Here is a 22376-nt window from a genome sequence, read left to right as displayed (position 1 = left end):
TGTATTTATTAAACAAGAATAAGCTGCGGTATGTTTAGGCTGTCAGATTGTATACCGTTTTAAAATGTCTAAGTGAGAACTGAATTAATTTAGTAATGATCATATCACTATCCATGTTCTCGGATGACTCTGCTTTAGGTTTACTTGTTGTCTCCTAAACTGAATATTGGACTTTTATCAGAAAATTTCAAATGGACTTAAATTATAGGCTTGATTAACTCTTAAAGTGTCAATCAATAAGCTGCTGCAAATCCTTACATGTTGTTCGAGCTGGCTTTATGTCTTAGCACCAGAAAAGTGACATTGTCATCAAACCACGAACAAATAGCAACTTTATCATTAGAAATGTCAACATAGGTGTGCATTAAAATCAGTCTTTCACTGTTCATGGCTGTGTGTGGATTAGACTCATAATCTATCATAGGATCATCATAGGACAGTGGAAGTCTTATGATGATGCAGCAGCTTCCTGCATTTAGGCCTCACATTTTTCTTCTTGTCTGTCTTCTTGATAGGCCTCATCGCAGCAGCTGAAATTTACAACCTCTGACTCCTGTGACAGGATCAAGGATGAGTTCCAGTTTCTTCAAGCACAATATCACAGGTGAACACATTGACATGCACTCACATGGTCACAAACACAAATATGTTGGCCTTACAAATGTATTTTTTCTACATGAAACTGGAACAGATTTTACAGTTAACTGTTGCTGTAATGACTTCATCTTGGCCAGAGGTTAGATTTAATAGAGATTTTTAATTTTTTTTATTTTTTTATTTTGTCAAGTGATTATGTTTGAGCTTTATCTGACTCCAAATCTAGCTAATAACATGCATGAGCGTTGTAGGCAGAAAGATGCAGAAGTAACTGTTCTGCAAACACGTTCATTTTCTCATGATTTTCTCCATCTTCAAATGTCTTCAGATCAGATTCAGAGTAATAAAAGACCTATTACCATGCTTAGAGATTTAATTTCTTCTAGCAAACGCTTAACCCCTTAGTGCTTGAATTTATTCAAAATTACATAAAAATACAAATTGTGTCTTTGCTTTCAAACATTCTCAATTAAAGCCTGCACTGTCCATTCTGTCAACGAATGACTAAAAACACCCACTTGGCAGCAGCTCAAGACAGGGACTGAGAGGGGACATCGTATGTAAATGCTCTCATATTCCATGAAAAATGGTAAAAAGCGGGGCATTTTCATTAATCAAAGAAAGCCCTCCGGATGCGTCAGACAGAACGCTAAAAGTGAACATGTTCAGGGGAAAGAGGACGTTTGGTCACCTTAGTATATATAATTCAACCTACCTGTGTGGTTGTTCAAGATGTAATTTTACACCAAGAAGTTTAATAACAGTCTAGGTTCAACCCATCTGCAGCACCGATTGCTTAAACATTATTCTCTGACTCGCACCTCAATCAGGCCCGTTTTCCTCTTGCTACTGATCTTTCTGTACTGCTTAAATACTTCTACATTTCCAGAGGTATGAGATGCCTCCAAAGTCCTGACCTTCATCCATCTGTTTGATAGCTGTCCTTTAGAGGATTGTGCCACAGGGTCTGCATCTCAGTAAAAAAAAAAAATCAACTTTCTGTAAGGAAAGGAGACTTTGAAGCCCATCTTCCTTCCGGAGCAGGTTGGTTTGTTCCTGTGTACATCTCCTCCCAGAACCTTCCACAGACTTGGCTCTCCCAGGTACAGACACTCAAAGGCACATGAAAGCCCAGCGTATTGTGTGTAAAATCCCTGCTGTGGTCTGATCGCTCCTGTTATGCAGAGGATTCTGAAGCTGCATTAACGCCCTTCGTATCTTCTTCCTTGCCTTTGCTTTTGTTATTCCCATAACAGCGAGCAGCACCGTTTAACCCTCTTCAGAGAGTGAGGGTGCAGTTAAAAGAATGCCTCTTTTGTCTCAGCATACAGAACATGCATACAGTGCCTATTGACTCAGGAGAAGGGATGGGGTGGGGGGTCTTGGGAGCCACAAACGAAGCTTTGTAGTGCTCTACTGCTGCGTTTTGCTTGTCTGTTGCTGAAGACTAAAAGGCAAATGTACCGCAGGCGCTCCCCTGGGTATAGTACAAAGCATTGTACTTGTCGTTGTCTTTCTCTTTCCTCTCTCCCCCGCCCCCCCTCGACTCTTCCTGCTCCCCCCCTGCCGCCTCTCCCCTCCCCAATTTCACGTGCATAAATAGATCAGGGAATACATAAATCAAAATAAAGATGACAGCAGGAGCGATTTAGAGACGGAAGAAGCGGCAATAAAACTCCATCAAAGTGTCGTTTGACAACGCCGGTGCAGACCCTGGGGCTGCTGAGCAGCAATCAGAGGAGGCACGGAGCCAATCCATGGCAGGCTGGCAGAGAGGACGCCAGTTGTCATGACAACTTGTTATACGGCCTGCGCGCATAAGTGGGGATAGCAGAAAGATTTTTATGTAGGTGTCAAAGGGAGCATTTTGGGAAAGTGGACACTGCTTGTTCGCACACTTCAAAAGGCAAAAGAACATCATTAACACTCACACTAAATACAGGAGTGGATCCAACCCCCGTTTCAGTGTTATTAGGCTTAGCATTGTCTGCCATGACTGGAGCGTTAATTTACGATGTGAACCAACTTTTTATTCACATTCACCAGTAAACGCCTCAACTACACTTGAAGTGTTTTAGTAGTCTGGAGTTGTTTTTTTTCCCCACCCAGCATTTTAGTTAATCAGAGAGGTGTGGCCTTCAGATTTTTGGGTCGTAAAAATTTCCATCATTCTAAGATTCTTAGTGATGACTTTATTCTCTTATTTCAAATGAATAAACTCTTAAAGCAGTGAACTCGTAAACGCACTTACCGAAGCAGATTTGAATTCCTCTGCTGTCAATGGGTACCGGTTCTCAACAGCCTCTAGGTTCTGCTGCTTTGGGTTCAGCCGTGCTTAAAAGCACATACGATTGCAAACCTTCATGTGGGAAATTACTATCATATTTATTAGATACTTGTCTTTTAGCCCCAAAAGAAAGCGGGCAACTCCCCAAACCTTGTAATTCAAAAGAAGAGAAACAAAATCTCACAAAATGCATTTTAAAAATTGGACAGTGCTATTATCTATCATTAGGATTAAATAATAAAATTAACTAAACTGCCAAACTACATATGTAATAAAATAAAAACAATTCATGACGCTGTAGTAATTCAGTGCACAGTTTGCTGTGTTCTGACTTTTAATGATCATCCTTCCCTGACTTCTTACGTCTGACATGTACCTCATAACTTGTTTAATTTGGTGTCCTGATGTATAATTATAGGGTGTGTGTGTGTGTGTGTGTGTGTTTTTGTTTTTTGTTTTTTTCAGAAAGAAAATGTAAAGAAAATAATTCTTAGAATTCAATGCAAGCTCTGGCAGAATGTTGAACTGGAGCTTCCAGTCTGGTTTTAAGCAAGGCAAACATGTTTGCATCTAAATATTTTCTATCCCTAATGATAAACTCAAATTTTGAGAAAAGACTGAGCAGTTGACTAGATCTGAAATAACAGAGGCTGGTGTGATTATTATAGGAGCGGCACAGTGAATGAGCGCACATCATTGGCTGAGTGCAACACGATGTTCAGTCTGCCAGTTAAGACTATTTATGATGCAGACTCAGCCAGCGCTCTCTGTAATCGAGCTGTCATTCGTGTAGACAGCTGAGAAGAACATCCCAGCATAAATATACACACACCATCAAGCTCGCTGCAGACTTATCTCGAATCTAAACCTTTCCACCACGTCTCTGCGTATTTGGTTAAGCCTTACCAATAACTTGGAATAAATGACGCCCTCTGAGACTGGCAGGTTTTAACTGGATGCCTCAGTCAGGCACCATGTAGGGACTGTTTTTGTCATTTTTATTTGACAATGAGGCTGACTTGTTGACGTGTTCCCCTTTGTCACGCCGCCTCATATGACAACAGCGTTGACATGATTGCAGTTAATGGCTGTCACTGGGTCTGGGTTGCAGGGAATGCTATAACACCACTCTCAGGCGTTGTACTTCATTGCCTCGTCCCTGCAGAAGGAAACATATTTTATCTGAGCTAGATCCTGGAGTTAAGGACAGGTTTATCTCAGAGAATCAGAACTAGTTCAACCCCTTCCTGCCAATCGGCACCTGTCATCCATAGTGAAATGCTGCCACTGACTTCTGAAGGGGACGGTGATGATGAGAGTGGCGAAGATGATCCAGATTATTTGGGTGAAGGAGATGATGAAAATGCGCTGGTAATGATGAAAATGAAGGAGGGGGTTTTAGTGATGATGGAAGTAATGAGAGTGGTGAAAGAAAGTGAAATAGGTAATGATGATGAAGGGGGTTTGAAAAGTCACCTGGTGTCAGCACTTCAGAAGAACGACTGTCGAGCTGAATAACAAGCTGACTTTGTTCCCCTCTTTCTCCCTCTCTTTTCCCAGTTTGAAGCTTGAATGTGACAAGTTAGCAAGTGAGAAGTCAGAGATGCAGCGCCATTATATTATGGTAAGTTAACCTAAGCATAAGTATTCTGCACCAGTATTTTTTTTTTATTTAACCTTTATTTCATCAGGGTAAAAAAAAAAACATTTAGCCCTCAAGGATAAAAAAAAACCCTCTTTCAAGCTAAGAAGCAGCAACAAATATAATGCAGAAAAATAAACGTTTAAAAGAAAATGTCAAGCTATAGAAAACAGGTACAGGACATGGAATCGGCCTCAAAAACTTGTAGGTTAGATTTAAAAGCAGTAAACTAAGATGAGTTCAGTCAATCAAGTACCATAAAGGAGGAGCAGAGTGAATGAAAGCCTTCTTCCCAAATTCAGTCCGAGTCATAAGAGTCAACATTTCTAAGTGAAATTGCGGTACAAACATATTCCGGTAGGAGTCCAAGTAGACTTTGATCATTGAGTTTTGTCAATTGGTGACCCTCAGTCTGGTTCACTTAGTCTCCCTGCTTTGGCAACTTCTGATGGCTTTTGACCATTTAAGAACGAAACTTTGACCAACATGTTTTCAGTCACTTATATTTTGTAAAAAAAAAAATTAAAAGATGTACTTTTCATGCCCATTTTTAAAAATATTTTTTTAGATTTACCAACGTCAGCCCTTATGGTAAAAAAAAAAAGTCTCTGGCAGATGGCATTGTTGTGAGATATTCAACTTTTTTAGGTTCAGATTAAAATGTGTTTGTTTTGGGGGTAAGTTGTTTCCAGCTCCTTTCATTTCCATCGAGTTCATCTCCTCCTGCCTTCCTCTCTCTGCACACACGTTTACACACAAACAAAGATGTGCTTGCTTGCTCTCTGCTCCACCTTGGGGCTAATCTCATTGTTGCTAGCCATAGCTGTGTTGCCGTCTGATGTTTTGCCTCTAATTGATCCTCTGACTACCTTTAATCTCATCTAATCTGTGCTGCCGCACTGCTCTCTCCATCAGCAGCAGGCCAACAGAGAGACGCAAAATGCAGACACAATTGCTGTGCGTCTCTTTCAGGCACATAGTTTATTACACACTCATCATCAGCCTTTCGTACAGAACATATAGCTTTGAAAACTGACAATAATTCTCAAATTCGAAAAAAGGTATGGAAGATTTTTTTTAAATTGTTTTTAAATTGCATTTTCCATTGCACTTTGTATGCTTCATAACTTTAGGTAATTTATCATAGATAAATATTTCAAGCATTTCAAAGTCTTGTAGAAAGGCATTTACCCCAATTACCAATGTTTCTATTTTAATAGTCAGGAAAATGTTCCGCTGAATGCTTCCTGGCCCCCAAGGCTGATGATATCTATACAAAGTAATTGGAGGAAAATAGTTTTTTCACCAATTTGCACTTGTATGTTTGTGGTGCTCTGTAGGATGAAATGCAACTTGCAGCTGCCTCTAGTGATGAATCAGAGGGGATTCTGCACACACATGTTAATTTATTTGTGTTTATGTGTAAGCAGATCAAAGAAGATGACTCAGAATTTTTGCAGTTTGATGTTTTTTTCTTTTTTTTTCTTTTTGGTTTGAATTATAATAGTACCATGTAACAGCTTGACAACTGTGGATCCAGGTCCCTTGGAATAAAACAAGCTCGTAATAAATATATTTTGGTGGGGAACATGTAGTGATATATTTGAACACAAACTTGGTGGTGGACTTCTAGCTGCAGTATGGTAACCTATCAACTTTTAGAATGAATGATTAACGGCAGAGAAAACAATGCGGTGATTATGAACAATAAAAAGCTGAGCTCTAATTATCTCACCATGATTATATCTTATGGCACAAAAAGCCATCCAGTGGTATGCAGTGTTTCCACAGGTTCTAACGCCCATCGGCAGCTTTGCAGGCTGAACGAAAAATGTATTTATGGCACAACAACCTTTGCAGGACTGTGTATGGTTGTATGTATCCCGAGTTGTAGCCATCATTCTTATTTGTTGCTCAAAATGTTTCTGTAAAATTAAACTGTAAATGCAATATTTCAGAACCCCCCCGCCCCCAACACACACACACACACACATACGCTCAAACACACCTCCAATCCATCAGTGGCAGGCCCGTTCTTGTATCCCCACAGCCACCTCCCCTCTTCTGCTCTAATAGCATATCAGGTTGCCCCACTCCCCCGGCCAGTGGCAGCACCTCCATTTCCCCAGTGCTGTAATTACTTTAGGGAGCTTCCTCGTGGGCAGCTACGCAGAATACAGTGTGTGTGTGTGTATGTGCGTGCGCGTGTGTTTCTGTTTAGAAGGATTAGTGTGTGTGCGCGCTCTTGCACTCGTGCACAAGACCCTGTCAGCATGAGATTGCACTGAAAACATTGGTGCATGTGTGAAAGAGCAATTGAGGTACATTGGTGTGTGTGTGTGTGTATGTGTGTGTCTGCGTCAGTGAGGGAAGTGTGTTGTTTGTTTTCCAGTGACAGAAGCAGACCCCTGCAGACAGAGTGGGTGATTAACAGGGTTGACGCCTGGAAGGTGGCCCTCTCATTAACAGGGAACGCACATACACACGTTCACACAAAGGAGGCTCTTTTTCTGCCGTCTCCTTTTCTTTCTCTGTTCCTTTATTTCTCTTGTTTAAATATGTTTGTGGCATCCAATTCTTTGATATGGAACATTAAGATTTCAAACATGTCATCTTGAGTTCAGCTCACTTTGTGGTGAAACAGCACTTGGTCGGATATTAACTCTAAAATTATATATTCACTTTAAACTAATGATGCCTCTGTCTACTTTTTGTCCCATCTACCAACCAGCCATTTAGGAACGGGCGTTGACTGATACCAAGGTCTTGTCCAGTACATCCTCAAATAAGCAATGCCACGAACAGTTACATGAAAAACTCGGGAAACTTTATGAAAATTGGTGTTTTAACATATTTGGACAGAATAAACACTATAAAATGAAGAAAAGACCCTTCTGTCAAGACATTTCTGCCAAGAGATGAATTATGACACCTCCACATTTCTTACCATGTAAATATCTAATTGCCCACAGGTGCATCACGCCAGCTCTCAAAGATAGGGCTATTGTTACCCATTGTTATGAATGAGATTTGAAGTAAGTATGAACATCATGGTGAGATCAAAAGAGCTGTCTGCCTCCCGAAAGAATGTTGTGATGGTTTGAGTCCGGCAAGGGATTTAAAAAGGTTGCAATACAATTTAAAGTTAGTCATTCCTCTGTGCGGAAAGCTGTCTCCAAGTGGAGGACAGTCTAAGTAACTACCAACTCGTCCGTCTTGCCATTTAGGCAAGTTAACCCTGAAAGCAGACTGCAAGATGCTAAGAGAAGTCTCCAGTCAGGCTCTTGCTACAGATAACGTGGAAAGACACTCTACTGTTTTTGAGGTGTGCAAGGAGAAGATCTTTGCTCTTTAAGGAAAACACAAAGGCCCTATTGAATCTTGTTCGAATCGGCATGAAGAGTAGGACATGTGGGATAAGTTGCACTAAAATTTAATTACTTGAACATCAGAACAGACAACATTTTAATACATCATTCAAGGAAAATTACCTTCTACCGACTGTGAAACAAAGTGCTGGAAGAGTCCCGGATGAAGCTACTTTGCTGGAGTAGTAGCAACACAGCCCAGCATCGTAAAATCCATCACAATCGTGTGTCAGAGTGCATTTGAGGGTAAAAAAAAAATTTGAATAGAACCAAAACCTGCAACCTGAAAGAAAAGTAAGAATATACCAGGAAATCCAGATGACTGGCTCAGAATTAAGAAATGATTCAGCTCTTGGCTGAATTAAAGTGCAGCTCTTTATCCTCTTGAGATGCCGTGAAGTGGTTTGAAACGGCTCTACACGGAGGACAGCGAGGAGTGGGACAAACTTACTTCACAATAATGCCACAGGCTGCTAAACTGCTACTATAATAGTCTCACTGAAGTTACTCCTAGGTGCTACAATTTCAAATGATTAAGCAATTTGTTTTGAATAACCGTTACATCCATGTGCAATTTCACAAACTGTATTGGTCTATAATCCTCTTTTTTTATTCTTCAGGCGTTCCTCCAACCATTCTAACTTGTCTGAGCAGTTATTGTAAATAACAGGATCATAATTATTGACCTGCAGGAATGTAAATGCATAGCTTTCAGAAACCTTAGTAGACTCTAACAAATGCATTGTACATTTGGAATCCAAATTTACAATAACTACAAACTTGATCTGCAACAAGCAGTCACTGAAGTTTGATTTCATGTGCAAAAATTACCTGATTTTCTTTAAGTGCCTGTTTACTTTTAAAGCTGTTTTTGCTTTTTTGCTTTCTCTGTAGTACTACGAGATGTCCTACGGGCTGAATATCGAGATGCACAAACAGGTATGATTATTTTAAATCTTAATCGGCTTTTGCATTAAAGATGTTGCCATTATTTTATGAAATATGTTACCTGCATGAGATGCGTTATGTACATTTTGTGTACCAGGATGCCTCCATTTTTTCCAAATCCATTTAATTTGCTGCAAAATAAATGCTGGAGTCACTATTTGAATGTTGTTTTTTGAGCCTTTTAAACCACCTGAAGCAAACTAATTGGAGCAACAAGCATCAAAAGAAATCCGTAAGCTGGGAGTCATGGCATTTCTCCACTATCGCAATCATTTTCTGCAGAAATATTAGTTTGGTGGACGCCTTTAGAACTGTAGTCGGTGCTTGATTTAGGCTGGAAGCGAGGAGAGGATTATGTTTACGTATCGGTTTATTTGGCTCAAGCTGGAGGAGTACCCGGTAATTTATGCTCAGCCTGTAGGTGGGAGAGAGCGATTGGCCTCCGAAGGGCCAGGCCTTATCGGTGACCTCGTCTCCAGCTGCACACACACAAACACACTCAATCCCTATGACTGATGGTACACACTGACAAGCTTATTGGCAGAAGCCAGCACGCTTTGACAAATGGACTCGCACACGTAGAGAAAGTAGCAGCTTCCATGATTTAAAGAGCTTCACATTTATGCACCCACACACTCTCAGACGCTGGAAGCCCAAGACGGCCACTGTGATGCATGCTGGTCACATGCACAAACACGCACGCACTCAAAGCTGTGTGTGTGCTTGGTTAAAATTCACAAACACAAGTTGGGTGGAGCAATTCTTGTGTGTTTGTGCATGTCCCCATCAGATTTTTTTTCTTTTTCTTTTTGTGCATGTGGCATTGTATATTTGTTCTTGTACTTTTGTATTAGCTATCCAAAATAAAAAGTAAAAGTCAGTGTGTGGGTTGAGACTGCAAGTACAAGTCATAGTGTGTGTGTACGTCTGTGTATGTGTGTGTGTGGGAAAGTGTGCCCTCTTTCATCGGTGCCTCAATTTATGTGTGTATTTCTGGCACGTGTTCAGGAATAACTGTGTGCTATTGTGGTTCTGTGCCCCTGTGTGTGCGTGTGCGCGCGTCTGTCTGTGTGTGTGTGTGCGTAGTTCCTTTGTGCCCAGTATGAGTGGGTGCAGCGAATGGCTAGTTCCATTAGAGCGTTGAAATTGAAGGGGATGTGTGGAAACGAGTGTCGAGGAGCATTCATGTCTGGGCCTATTGTGCAGAGCCAGTCTCCCCTCTCCTTCTCCTCCTCCTCCTCGTTTCCCTCTCTCCACCGCCATCTCTATTTCCCTCTTTTTCTTTCTTTCTCACACATTGTGAGTTGCTCACAGTTGCGCCCTCTCGATCACTTCTCAATTCAGAATATGCCTCTCCACTCTTTTTGCTTTTTTGCTTTTTTCGCTCTCGTCTCTGAACATTTTCATTTTCTCTTAGAGAGAAAAAGCTAGACTGAGCTAGAAATGAAACTGAGACTTTGGTAGAAATAAATAAAGCTATATATGTCTATATCTATCTATATATTTATATATATATATATATATATATATATGTATATATGTGTGTGTGTGTATATATATATATATTTTTTTTTTTCTGATACTCATTTGATTTACTACTTTAGTCCGTGCATCAAACATCTGAGACAGATGTTTCTTTCGTTGTATTTGATTGCTCCAAAGTGTGGACTGAACTGGGGAAATGAGAAATCAGTTTTAAAATACTTTACATACTGAACTAAAATGATAAAAATGTACAGAGATCTCATCTTAGTTGAATGTACTGTATTATACATGTTTTTACATTTAAAAGCAAAACTACACCCCATCTTAGTCTTTGAAAGGTCGATTAGAAAATGGAAATTAAAAGATTTAGTTGGATCCTTGTGGAAGTGCATTGTCTGATTGTATATGTCGAAGCATGTTGACAAAAGAAAGTGTCTTTACAATATTCAGATAAGAAAAGTATAGTAATGCCTCATGAAATGCAGTAAATTTGAAAATCTTCACGTAAACTATTCGACATGCATCTGTTTTGAATTTAGCTGTGGTATTTACAATAGCTGAGAAGGGATGAATCATTTAGAAATGTCTTTTTCTAAAAAAAAAAATGATAATGTGTCATGTATACACTTCCATCTGGCAGGAAATAGTCCCACATGGTTCAAATACTGAAGGTCGTCCGAAGACAAAACCAGAATGCAGAGGAAGTCTGTGTAGAGTTACAGTTTTCCGGGCTGTCTTCCACACTTCCTTTAAACACATTTTAAATCAACTCAGGCGTATTTTTCACTCTTCTTCAAGTTCAATATCACAAAAGATGAAATCATTCAGGATGACTAAAAGCACAGCGATCAAAAGAAGCAGATCCAACCACTGCCACACTATGAGCAGCAAATCTTTCATGCTTTGATTGTATATTGTCCAGTTTTTTGTGTAAGACACTTTTTTTTTTTAGTAATTAAGTGCTCTAGTAGTGCTTAGGGAAAACAAGAAAGACGTAATTCAATAAAAAGTAGCAGTCATAAAGAAATATCTAAAGGAGAGACCCACTGGGAATAGAGATGATGGCAAGTTTGATAAAAAAAAAAAATAAAAAAAAACAGAAGCTTAGCAGGGAAAAAAAAAACAAGATGGTACAAAGGGCACTGAAAAGAGGAAGCTCCATAGATGGCACAGAGCGAGTCCCGCAGAGACATTTTAGAGATGTCAGGGAGATTGTACGTGTAATGACGAGCAGGGTAGGAATCGAGCGCTTGATGGGGAACCGCGCTCTGCATGTCTAATGATTGTTAGGAGGCCCTCTCTCTCTCTCCTCGTCGCTCTATGAATTAAGCTCTAACACAATTACTGCTGCTTTGCATATCTCAGACGGATTGGGTGATTAACAACTAAATGTGATAACAGACCTGCGTGTAAGAAAGAAGGGGAATGTGCACAAGGTAAAAGAATCTGTGCGCCCGCATCTGTGACTGTTGTTTTGCGTTTGCGTGTCTTAATTGCCCGCATATCCACGATTTCTGGGCGAGGAATGTTGACTACATGCGATATAATTAATGAGGTGAATGGCGGGGGAGAGGGTGAAATGTCTGCTGTATTAATAGATATGAGATGCTGGAGATATTTTTCCATGTTTGGGAAGGTCATATCAGATGTTTCCCATACTAATGAGCATGTGAGTGTGTTTTCTCAAAAGGCAGTTTACATTTAATCAGGAGATCAAGTCATTGCACTGCTTGTATTTTGTGTTTTCAACAAAACACACAGAGGGATTGAAACAAATCCGAAGTTGATCTACAACCAACTAATAAGTTATTTGGTCAATATTTCAGAAAAGTTTCAAATTTGGATTGTCTTCAGTTGTAATTCAAGAGCTGCACGTAAAATGTGAAGTCCACCCAAAAGTAGGAGTTGTCAAAAGTTAATATTGTTATTTTTAGATTTGTGTTCATTTTTTTAGGGTTTGCTTATTGTTTTAACATAACGTAGATTAATCAGGAAGTAAAGAACATTTCACTTAATCTTCTTTTGCAATCCTACACTTTCTTGTGCAGCATGTTTGTTTAAGGACATTATTCATATTAGTAGTTTTGTGGGTTTATTAGAAATTTCCATTTTTATTAAAATGATTAATAATCTACACCAGATATAGGTTTACACTTTAACATTTGTACTCTTTAGTTTAGTAAATGTGTATTTGTCATTCCTCTGTTTGAAGGAATCAGTTACCTAATACCGACTTAATGACTGATACAACTTCTAACAGTGCTAGAATGCTTTTGTCTTGGCTAGATGTTAAAAGATTTGGCTGAGCTAAAGTAGCTCTCCACTTTGTTCTTTCAATAGTAAACCAATCCTTTGTGTTACATTTATCTTCTTATTATTGCATTACACTTTTGAGTATCTGCACTGCGCTTCTGAGGTGTAAAGCATATATAATTATGTAAATGTCATTCAATTGTCAGCTATAAATCTGATACTGCAGCTTACTTAGGTAACCCAAACTGTAAAATACTCAATGAGCCTATGATAATCTTATTTAACTTAATGCTAGGCAAATGCTTCATCTTTACTGATGAAGACTTGGAGTGACCTGCATGGCATGGAAGCTGAATTAATTCAGCTAATTGACTGACTACTTGGAGGTACTCATAAACTGTAGAGAGCATTGAAATTTCAGCCCGAGATTTCCAGCTGATCATAAATAATATCACAGATAGGAAAGAAGGTAATTATAATTCAAGACTAATCTTAATCCAGCAGAAGCTGTTGTGACAAATACTAAATGTCTTTAGAAAGTAAGGGGTCTTTATAGATTAAAAACTGAAACTCAAAATCTAATGGCATTGTTAGGTAGAGGTTTGTAACAATGCCATTGGTACTTGCAACCAGTCTGGTTAGTTATTTTTACTTGTAATAACCTAATGTTCTGCAATATTTTTGGTTCTTTTTCTAGTTTATCCCACTTTCTTTTCTTTTTTTTTTAGCTCATCAGTCTTTAGTTTTGGTTGTAACTTTGCCATGGAAGTAAATTTTACTTCTAATCAAAGTAGAGCTACTTCCTGTACGGAACCAAAAACCTGCCTTCAGTCATGACGATGACGGAAAACCAGCATGAACAACTGACAGAAACTGAACCAGAAACTGTCTAAAGGGCAAATCATGTTTCAGGGTTTTTTGCACATGTGCGCCTCTGTCATGATGTCAAAATCCCGTTCATGTAAACTCTGGTAAGAGCAGAGAGCAGCATTTCTAATAGGATAGTTGGTAAGCTGTCCTCCAGCCTCAGCTTGCATGCACCCACACATTCTTTAATAATAGTCATAATTAGACGCACTAATTGGAAGCACCTGCACGAATGGACGCACAGAGGACTCGCACACATTTACCTTGCACTTAGCAACAAAGGGGAAACCATAAATTTACTGGATTTAACTTTTTATAAGCTTCTAGAACCTGCCATATATTTATTAATTTGTTTAAAGTTTTATATTAATTTAGATTTTCGAAGACCTCCTCCATCCCACCGGCACGTATTGCTTAGTGAGATTATTTGAACCTTGTCAGTGTCCGTCTCCTTAATGAGATTCCAGCCTGATTGCTCTGTGTGTCGACAGACTCCAGCATTATGTGATACATTATGGTCTTTTGGTCTTTCTTTTTTTTTTTAATAGATTTTCATGCTCCTGTAAATAAATGACAAATGATATATAATTAGCAGACAGAATAACTGACTGACAGAATAATTGGACTCTTGTCCTTCTAACCAACAGGCTGAAATAGTGAAGAGACTGAACGGGATCTGCGCACAAGTCCTCCCCTACCTGTCTCAGGAGGTAAGCGACGCATCTCACACATACATACACACCGACACACGGATACAGAGTCATCACCAACCCCCTGACCCGCAGTAATATTCCTTACATCCTGGAATGAGATCACCCTCATTCCCGCCTCATTACCTCCCCACCTCCGTGACCCTTCACTCGGCATCCCACTCCTCTCCTCCCGTCATTCATCATCTTCGGCTTCCCGTGTTCACTTCCAACTCACCCTGCCTGTCACCCCGCCCCAGCCTCCTCACCTCGGCTCGCCTCTGCCATTTTTAATCTGTAACCTTCCTCCCAGTTTCCTCCTCCCCCCCACTTTATTTTTGACCTCCTCTTCCAATTCTTGGCTTCCCTCAATTCTTCTGTTGTCTATCCCTTCTTCCCCCACCTTTCTTCCCACTTGTTTTTGTGTGTGTGTGTGTGTGTGTGTGTGTGTGTGTGTGTGTGTGTCAGTGTAATAAATGGCTGTGTGATTCAGATAAGCCATGCTCTTATCTGCCCACCAGGGGGTTGACCTCCACCTATTATAGCACACCAGTCAGCCATTCATTCACCAGTGTCACACTAGGCTTTTTGTGGATGTGTGTTTGTGTTTGTGTGTGTATATATGACTGAATGAATAGCTAAACGTCCAGAGGGGGAGGTGCATCACCGGGGAGGATTGTCGGGGAGTCTGTTGGGACTGTTGATATTGATCTAACCTCTTAACCTTTCTCTCCCCCCAAACTGGCCTCCCCTTGTTTCTCTCTATCTGTTATTGTCCGCCTCACTTTCTCTGCTCCTCCCTCCGCTCCTCCTCCACACCGCGTCAACACAAACTCCATCTGCAGCACCAGCAGCAGGTCCTGGCAGCCATAGAGAGGGCCAAGCAGGTCACCCCTCCAGAGATGAACTCCATCATCAGGGTAAGATACTCCAGTCGCTCAGCCCCACCCAGGACTGTGATATTGACTAGAAAAATGCAAACAATATTCTGGTTGATCAGTTCTTTGTTTGGTGATCTTATTATCTTATTGTTATACTTCTATTTTTTTTTATTTTATTTTACACACGTAAGCGTTTATGCTCCTCTCATCACAGCAGCCTGATGATAAATACTAGTGCTGCTCAGCCTTTTATACTTTATGGATAATGGCTGCATTCTCAGGAGGGAACTGAGACTCATTGGTTGGTAGACTGCCATAAGGTTGTCTTTTGTAAAAATAAAAAAAAATCATTCAGACTACTTGGTTGATTGAAAACTATTTTACATCTAAATTCTCCAGAAAAATAAGATTTGTTAATGAAGTTCTTAGAGGGAAATGAAATTTCCATTTGAAGAAAACGATGTCTAGCACTAAATAAAGATTGAACATTCTTGGTGGATATATATATATTTTTTTTTTTCTTAGTGCTTCATGCTTCAGATGTAGGTGTTGGATATGAGCAAAGCTCTGACAAGGGATCTGTCTGGCAAGAATGTTGAAATTTGTGGACTGTATTCTGCATGTCAGCATAAGACTTGCGCTTAATAGGGTTGAACTCTGTGTAGCAATTTTATATTATCACAGTAGCACAATATGCATGAAGCGGAAAGCTCACTGTTCTGCATTAAATGTTAGCTAATTATGATTCAGACTCTTTATGCCTGTAATGAATCTTTTGGCAGTTGTTGTTTAATGCAACATAAACAGTTTTATAAGGTACAGAGGGAGTGATGGCGGTCAGGTCATTAAGAAACTACAATTAAGAAGTTTCAATCCCAAAACCACAGATATCACCCACAAGCAACTTTTTCAATCAAACGTTGTTGTGATGGAAATCATGAACTTTTTTTTTCCCAGTAGATTGATAGAATATCAATTATCTGAGAGCTACGTTTGCTATAAACACAAAGCCGGAAGATTTTGCACAAACTTGCAGTTTTCTGACCATCACTGATTGCAAAAGAGGGAAAAAAAAGGGGACAGTAGCTCATTTTCAGACCTTTGTGGAGGTAGATGAGATTGGTGGATAACATCAGTTTCACATTGGCCAACTACCCAAAATTAATGAAATAGTCGTATGCCACTAAAAGGAAGCTACCTTATTTTACAGTCTTTAATTCCTCTGGTTAAGATACAATGAGTCCTTATGTGCTCAGGCCTGTGTCTGTGATGGAAATATCTCATTTTGTCCTTCTGAATGTAGTTCTCACCATTAATAGCTGAAAGTGCAGACCGGTCTCCTGAAGTTTAAAGGTGACTCATGAGAATGAGGCACACTGAATGCGTCTCGCGGTGCCCGTCTCTGCAGACTAATGGAAATACACAGGCTTGGAAGTATTTCTATAAATAAAACTATGTTAATTGTGCCGTTCCTTTGTGTTCTGCTGCACTTGTTCTGTGTTTTTAGCTTCGATTCCGTTTGATTTTATTAAAAGCTGCCTCAGTTATCTGCAGGGTTATGCGGCTGATCTTGTGAATCCTAAAATATCAGCACTTTTACCTCGAGACACGTAGCGGGGCTTTCGTTGAGCTTCTGCATCATTTGTTTTTCATAACCTGCTCGTTTCTGTTTGTTTGTGTTGGCTCTCACCCACCTGCTTGTGTTCCTTGTAGCAGCAGCTCCAGGCTCACCAGCTGTCCCAGCTTCAGGGCCTGGCCTTGCCCATGACCCCGCTGCCTCTGGGCCTGAGCCAGCCAACGCTGCCAGCCGTCACCACTTCCTCCGGTCTCTTCTCGCTGTCTTCTCTGCTGGCCTCCCAGGCCCAGCTGGCCAAGGAGGAGAAGGCTTCTCGCGACGGCGTGGACAGCCACCGTGAGGAGGACGGAGACAAGTCTGATTAGGTCTCGTCTCCATGCCGGCTCTTTTATCATAGAGACATGAATTCCCAGATCTGTCCCTGCAGCCTCGCCCGTGGTTGTCCCCTTTTTGACCTTACTCAACATGGGGTTTCTTTCTTCAGCGCAGCTTCAGCTTTAGACCCCTAACCTATCCCCTTCTGGGAAAAGCTTTGGCACTCATATTACAGTAACTAAATTAAAATAATAGTAGATTTTTCTTTATATGTCTTCTGTTTTGGTTTAAGATGGACTTTTTCCCTGTTCACTTTAGGGATAGCTTTTTTTTTTTTTTTTTTTTTTTTTTTTTTTTGATTTGCCATCTTTATATTTTAGTTTCTGCATTCTTCTTTAGTCCAGGTTCTTTTGCTCCCACTATGCTCCTCCTCTAGTTTGGCAGGACTGATCCGTCAGACTGCATAAATCCCTCGGCTGGTGTTGAAACAAGCAAGCAAAGAGATCCATGACAAACATCAACACAGGTTCCTTCCAAAATTCAGTCACTTAAAATAAGGTTGTTATTAATATATACTGGACTTTTTAAAATTGCATGAATTTGTTTTGAGTTTTATGTGGGCTGTGAGTTTAGTGGGTCGTCACAGATGAAATAAATGTTTAAGCTCCTCTCATGCCGCAGCCTTCACCGAAAAATACTTTGATTCTAAATTCTCCTCCCATGCAAGAACTCACCAGCTGGAAATTCAAAGTTTTTTTTTTTTTTCAAAATGTAACATTCATCTGGTGTTGGGGAAGTGGTAGGCGGGGGGGAACAAGCCGCTTATTTCAATTATTTTAGTTGTTTCCTGACATTATGAAAATGGATAACTTTTTTACATTTTCTCATGTTACAGCCCCAGACATCAATGCCTCAAAATTAGTCCATAATCGTGAAGTGGAAATAAAATGACACATGGCTTTTTATTTTCCTGTTTTTTTTTAATTGGAAAAATATGGTGTGCATTTGTATTCAGACCCCTTGTCTCTAATGCCTCTACACATAATGTAATGTAGCTATTTTTACCTTCAGAGGTCACCTGATCAGTGAACAGAGTGCACCGGTAGGTCATTTAATCTCTTTTAAAACAGAACATTAGTGAACATACAGCGCCATGAAGACCAGTGAACACAGCAGACGAGTTGGGGAGAAAGATGTAGGGAAGTTTAAATTCTTAGTCTGAATTTATCCAATTTATGTAAAATAAGTTTTTTTTTGTTGTTGTTTTTTTTCCCCAGGCATATGCGAAATTGACTAAAATGTGTTATGAGTATATTACATAGAGTGGATTATTCTTTACGCATTTCCTCAATGGTGTCAAATTGTCTCTAATGTGGTCCTTCCTATATTTATCCAATAACTATCAGCTGGGAGTAATTAGAAACAGACCACCTTGACATTAACACCAGAACTGAATTAAGGCAAATTACACTTAATAATGGGATTAAAGCAGGGTTAGACTACAAAAACAGATTTTTTTTCACTTATGGGAAAATGTCTTATTATAAAGGGGGAAAAAAAAAAAAAAAACTAGTTAAGACAAAACCAACTGTTTAGCAAGATGTAGAAGTTTGTTTTATTTCAAGTGTACAAAGATATTTCTACTAGAAACTAGACAAAAATACTTGCCGAGATTTTGTGTTTCTTCGGTGATATGATTAATGTTGAGCTGTTTTGCGAAGAAAAACGGGCATGGTAATTCTGTCCACATGTGCAAAGCTGGTAGAGATGAATCCCAAAAGACTTTCAGACGTAATGGCAGTAAAATCTGTTTCTATGAAGTATTAATTCAAGGTGATTGAAAACAAATGCACAACTCACAATTTAGGATATGTAAAAAAAAACAACAACTATATATCCTTTTCCTTGCACATAAAGATTATTGACTGATTTGTTTTGGCTATGAAAAACATTTTAAGGGGTATTGATACTGTACCTTTGCCAGGTTCTATACATTAGATTACCCACCCAGTACCTTAACCAAGAGGCATCATCAATCAGAGCTGTGGTAACTTAAACTGCAAGCGAAACAACTGAAACCACCTCAGTTCTCTGCTCCTCTGTCAGCTTTTTTTTCATATTTAATGTGCACTTATATTGGAGCAGACACTAAGGGGAGGGAGTGTGGTGTGTGTTTGACAGCAGAGGGCAGCGCACGCCTTTGAACAATCCTCCTAAGGTTTTTGCTTCTACAAGAACCAAGGACAAGACAACGGCAGCGTACAGGCCAAGTCTGATGGGGAATAGTTTATTTATTAGCTCTGAGCGTACCAACGTATTGTACATGAACTGGACTGTGGATGTTTACCTCTACATGCTGTCCCTCAGTTTGTGTGGCTCTCTAAATTATCTCTTGATGAAAACAGAGTCGTAAATAATCTGTTTTCTCAGATTAAACCTCAAGGCGAAAGGATGTTCATGAACTTAAAACGAAAAAGCTGTGGTATGTTTACTGCCCGCCACTTAATGCATGGGAGCGGCAACTTAACATTGTTCAGTACAAAGTGTCACATAGTGGGGAGATATGCTGTTCACCTTAACACCCTTAGCACAAGAAACGATAAATAGCCAGACTAACAAAATATATATAAAGGCCATAATAAATTATTTCAAAACGTTTTATTGCCGTTGTGAGAAACATCTTGTACGGTTCAACGGAAAAGCAAACCCAAATGTTTTAAATTGCAAGTTTGTTCTCTAAGATGCAAAAGCGTGGTTGAGTAAGCGTGCACCCTTTGCTGAAGCATCGGTTGGATCCAGCCTAGCAATGTGTCTTTGGTAGGAGTCCTTCAGCAAGCCAAGAGTTGCTTCCACCTTGCAAAACTCCTCCTCTATAAGAGAAGTTCTTTTCCACAGCCCTCTTCAGGTTACCCTTAAGATTTTTTTTTTTGTCAGACTTAGTTTCAGATGCTGTCTAGGTTATTCAAAAACATATGTCTTCTTGTGGTGAAGTCCTTGTCTTGGTAAGCTCTTTCTCAGTGATACTTTATCTTCAGCCTTCAGGCAGTCGTTGGAAGGCTTTGGCTCAAAGCTGAGTGGTATTTTTAACTGTTCAAAATTTCATATGCCTTGACGAATCTAGTCAGAAGAAAGGTGAACCATGAGGCACCCGTGGTCTTTTGGTGATGTACAGTTTTGGGGTGTTTTGCCAAAATGGAGTTGTGGCCCAGAAATTTTGTTCTGCAGGACTCTTTAGGTCTTGTAGAACAAAATCCCAGTAGATTTCATCCAGACTTGGATGTTTTTCTCTGTTCTGTCTTGCAACCCATCTTCTTAGTTACCTAAAGCACAACAGATATTCACTAGAGGTTCCAGTAGCTTCACTGGTGTTGCTGAACCCAGTCCCTGGCCAGTTTCAAAACATACAACTAACTTTGGAGAAATGTAAGCAGCATATTTTCTAAAGCCTTCATCAGACCTAGGTGCATTTGTCATTCTTTGGGGTTTTTCCTTTTTTTTTTTTTTTTTTTTTTTTTTTTTTGCATTCTTCTCCTGACTGATACCTTTATTGAATTGCACATTTTTGATTTCTGCATCTGTGCTGAAAATAACAGCTTTATCTTGAGGATTCAAACTAGCAGAATATTCCAATGAAACCTTTTTTGGTGTAAACAAATCGCCTGAGATTTGCTGTTTATTGGTTTAAGGGTGTGCACACCTGGACAAGCAGTTTATTTCTTAGTTTGAGTTTTATTCTGGAAAAAAGCTTTTTTTTTCAGTTGAATTGGACATGATATATGTTTCATTAAAACATTTTTAAATGATTTATGCCATCATATTGTTTTACATCCCAAAAAACCAGATTTTTGGAGAAGCGTAGACTTTTGATATTTGCCGTATGCTCGTCCTTTTTTTAAAAACCTTTTATATAGGGCCGTTTGAATGCAGTGTTGACCTGACATATAACCCAAGTATATATGTCAGGTGAATTCACACTCGCTTGAGAAAAGTCTAATCAGAAAACAATAGTGTGTGCATAAATTGTTGCTGTGTAGGGTTTTTGCACTTAAACCCAGGCCGCAGTTATAAATATTGGCTTTCCCAGGAGGTTTTAAGAGTTAAACTCAAACACTTCTGAATTTTCAGAAAGGTTTGGCTCTGTGGTAGCTGGACCCCCAGGAATAAGGATCTCGGTTGTAACAACTGAAATTGTAGTTGAACTTTGCAGAAACGCACACACTTCCCTTTGTTCTAGTAGCTGAACGGCTCGACCAATCACTGTCTTTGCAGAAGCCACAGTATGGTTTCTGGTAAGATTACTGAACGACTTTTCCACAAAAATGGAGACTCATTTGGACATCTGATGCAGTAGAAAGGGTCAAAATTGACTTAATTGAAAATCACATGGGATTTTCAAACAAGTCCAACAAAGTCTGAATGTCTCCAAAGGTTAACCTTTTCTTTAATTAAGCCTGCAGTTGTATATCTATGTATATACATAGCACATTGTGTATAAACAGGTGTACAGATCTAGTAGTGGGTGATGAACCAATCGAAACTTCTTCACATGCTTGTGAAATAAGCTTGCAGCAAGTTCTCACATGTTGCTTGTATCTTGCTACATCCTTCACTTGTCATAGTGATGCCCAGATGCGTAGACAGAAAGCAAAACACGTCAATGCATGTCTGCAGGGAACAAATTGATTTTGTTCTAGTGGAGAGACTTTTTTTTTTTTTTTTTGAGAAATTTTGTGATCAATGCACTTGATTTTTTTTCCCTCCCCGTTTATTTCAAACTGTACTCAATATAACCTAGAAGGAGAACTTCAAAGCCTGTTATAATTAAATGAAACTCTATGTATATGTTCAAGTAGTCAAAGGCGCTTGCCTCTCTATACAGTTATACATAGAAAGCTTTATGTGTATATGGCTGCATCTTCTCTCGTCTGTCCTGAATGATTCTTGTGGTGTTGTGTTACAAAAACCGATGTGACACCTGAGGGGGAAAAAAAACTGCAGTACATTCACCTTTTTTACCCTTTGACCCCCGCACCCCCCAGCCCCCATCTTCGTTTTTTCATCCTCGGTCTCCCCCCCCCCCCCCGACTTTCTCGCCCTCATAGAGTGAAACATTGTAAGCATTTTGAGCTTTGTAAAGGGTCTTTTTTTTAAATACTTATTTTGTGTATAATGTAAAACAAAAAAAGTGTGTACTTTGACAGAAAAAAAAAACATGTTGTGTGTCTGAAACCATAGCTTCATTTAAGCCAAAAAAAAAAAAAGGAAAAGAAAAAAGTGCAACAAAAATTTACTATAAATAATGAGATGTTCTGCAGTAAGGAAGGACTTCTGGTGCCTTACAAATAAAGTCAATCCAATCATAAAGTGTCAGTGGTTTTATTTGAGGCTGGAATCCTCCTCTGGACGGACTTATTTGTTTAAACGTACATTGTTGTTTCAGCTCATTGACATCAAATGATGTCTTTTCT

The 22376-nt window shown here is 39.5% G+C and overlaps 1 protein-coding gene across 2 annotated transcripts in view; it reads left to right on the top strand.

The window, feature by feature from the left end:
* Positions 1–22272, top strand: part of tle5 (TLE family member 5, transcriptional modulator) — a 38120-nt gene extending 15848 nt beyond the window's left edge. The window contains exons 2-7 of one of the 2 annotated variants that reach the window (XM_014967078.2): positions 516–604; positions 4445–4508; positions 8789–8833; positions 14095–14157; positions 14982–15056; positions 16734–22272. In XM_014967078.2, coding sequence (XP_014822564.1) covers positions 516–604; positions 4445–4508; positions 8789–8833; positions 14095–14157; positions 14982–15056; positions 16734–16958 — 561 coding nt within the window. In that variant the 3' untranslated portion in view covers positions 16959–22272. Of the gene's footprint in view, positions 1–515; positions 605–4444; positions 4509–8788; positions 8834–14094; positions 14158–14981; positions 15057–16730 lie in introns of both variants that reach the window. The other variant, XM_014967076.2, reaches the window with a different exon arrangement.
* The last annotated feature ends 104 nt before the right edge of the window (positions 22273–22376 follow it).

The sequence above is a fragment of the Poecilia mexicana genome, unplaced genomic scaffold (assembly GCF_051168715.1).
Source record: "Poecilia mexicana isolate PSO_F unplaced genomic scaffold, ASM5116871v1 scaffold_4, whole genome shotgun sequence".
NCBI lineage: Eukaryota > Metazoa > Chordata > Actinopteri > Cyprinodontiformes > Poeciliidae > Poecilia > Poecilia mexicana.
Note: the sequence above shows the minus strand (reverse complement) of the source record. Positions and strands in the feature narration are given on the sequence as shown.